The sequence below is a fragment of the Numida meleagris genome, unplaced genomic scaffold (genome assembly GCF_002078875.1).
Source record: "Numida meleagris isolate 19003 breed g44 Domestic line unplaced genomic scaffold, NumMel1.0 unplaced_Scaffold667, whole genome shotgun sequence".
In the NCBI taxonomy this organism is placed as follows: Eukaryota; Metazoa; Chordata; class Aves; order Galliformes; family Numididae; genus Numida; species Numida meleagris.
This window is the reverse complement of record NW_018364882.1, coordinates 6,221-7,417: the sequence shown is the minus strand read 5'-3', so window position 1 is coordinate 7,417 and position 1,197 is coordinate 6,221. Positions and strand designations below refer to the sequence as shown.

At 55.1% G+C, this 1,197-nt stretch overlaps 1 protein-coding gene across 1 annotated transcript in view; it reads right to left on the bottom strand.

The window, feature by feature from the left end:
- The window catches only part of LOC110391953 (myosin-7-like), a gene marked incomplete at its 5' end in the record, with an annotated part of 26,655 nt that overhangs the window by 19,256 nt on the left and 6,202 nt on the right, over nucleotides 1-1,197 (bottom strand). The window contains 3 exons of the mRNA XM_021383907.1: nucleotides 303-801; nucleotides 888-1,005; nucleotides 1,082-1,178. Of these exons, the coding sequence (XP_021239582.1) occupies nucleotides 303-801; nucleotides 888-1,005; nucleotides 1,082-1,178 (714 nt within the window). The remainder of the gene's footprint in view (nucleotides 1-302; nucleotides 802-887; nucleotides 1,006-1,081; nucleotides 1,179-1,197) is intronic.

Sequence of the window (1,197 nt, the reverse complement as noted above, 5' to 3'; positions counted from 1 at the left end):
AGGTTGGGATGGGTTGGATGGAGGGATTGAAGGTTGGTTTTGATTGGAGTGAAGGGTCAGTGGTTGGGTTGGGTTTGGGGGGTTGGAGTTGGGTTGGATGGAGGGATTAATTTTTGGTTTCAGTTGGATAGAAGGGTCAGAGGTCGGGTTGGAGGGAAAGATTAAAGGTTGGTTTCAGTTGGAGTGAAAGGTCAGCGGTTGTGTAGTGTGGAAGAGTTCAAGGTTGGGTTGGATGGAAGGGTCAGTGTTTGGGTTTGGAGGGAAGGACTGAAAGTTGATTTTGGTTAGAATAAAGGGTCAACTGGTTGGATGGATGGAAGGGTCAGTGGTTGGGTTTGGATGGAAGGGTCAGTGTTTTGGGTTGTGAGGAAGGGTTGAACATTGGTTTCGTTTGGAATGAAGGACTGATGGTTGGATTGGATGGAAGAATTGAAGGTTGGTTTTCTTTGGACTGACGGGTCAATGGTTGGGTTAGATGGAAGGGTCAGTGGTTGGGTTGGGTGAGATGGAAGGGTCAGTAGTTGGGTTGGGTTGGGTTGGATGGATGGGTCAGTAGTCGGGTTGGGTTGGGCTGCATGGAAGGATTGAATGCACGGGTTCAGGGCCACACGGCATGGCGCTGTAGGTGGACAAGTGGATGGTGGCACCGCAGAGAACTGAGACCCGCCGGCCCTCACCTTGGTGTGCCCAAATTTGTACTGGTTGTGATCGATATCGAGGGACCCCAGGAGTTTCTCGGCGCCCTTGCGGCTGTCGATGAACTGCCCCTCGGGGATGGCCGTGGGGTTCAGAATGCGGTACCTGGGGAAGAACAGGAGGATCCAGCCCCCAAATGAGTGCTGGGAGGATTTTGGTCCCACCCCCGGGCCCCCATTGGCTGCTCCCACCTCTGACGGAAGTCCCCATAGAGGATGCGGTTGGGGAAACCCTTGCGGCAGATGCGGATGCCCTCCAGCACCCCATTGCAGCGGAGCTGGTGCATCACCAGGGGGTTGTCCATCACACCTGGTTGCAGAAAGGGGACCGTTGGCGGCCGTTGCGGGGCCCCATCTGACCCCGCTGTATCATTTTGTAGGCTCACCAGGAGACTTGGTCTCGTTGGGGATGATGCAGCGGACGAAATGGGGGTGGGTAGAGCGGAGGTTGGTCATCAGCTTGTTGAGATTCTCCTGGAGGAGATGAGAGAGGCGTGAGTGG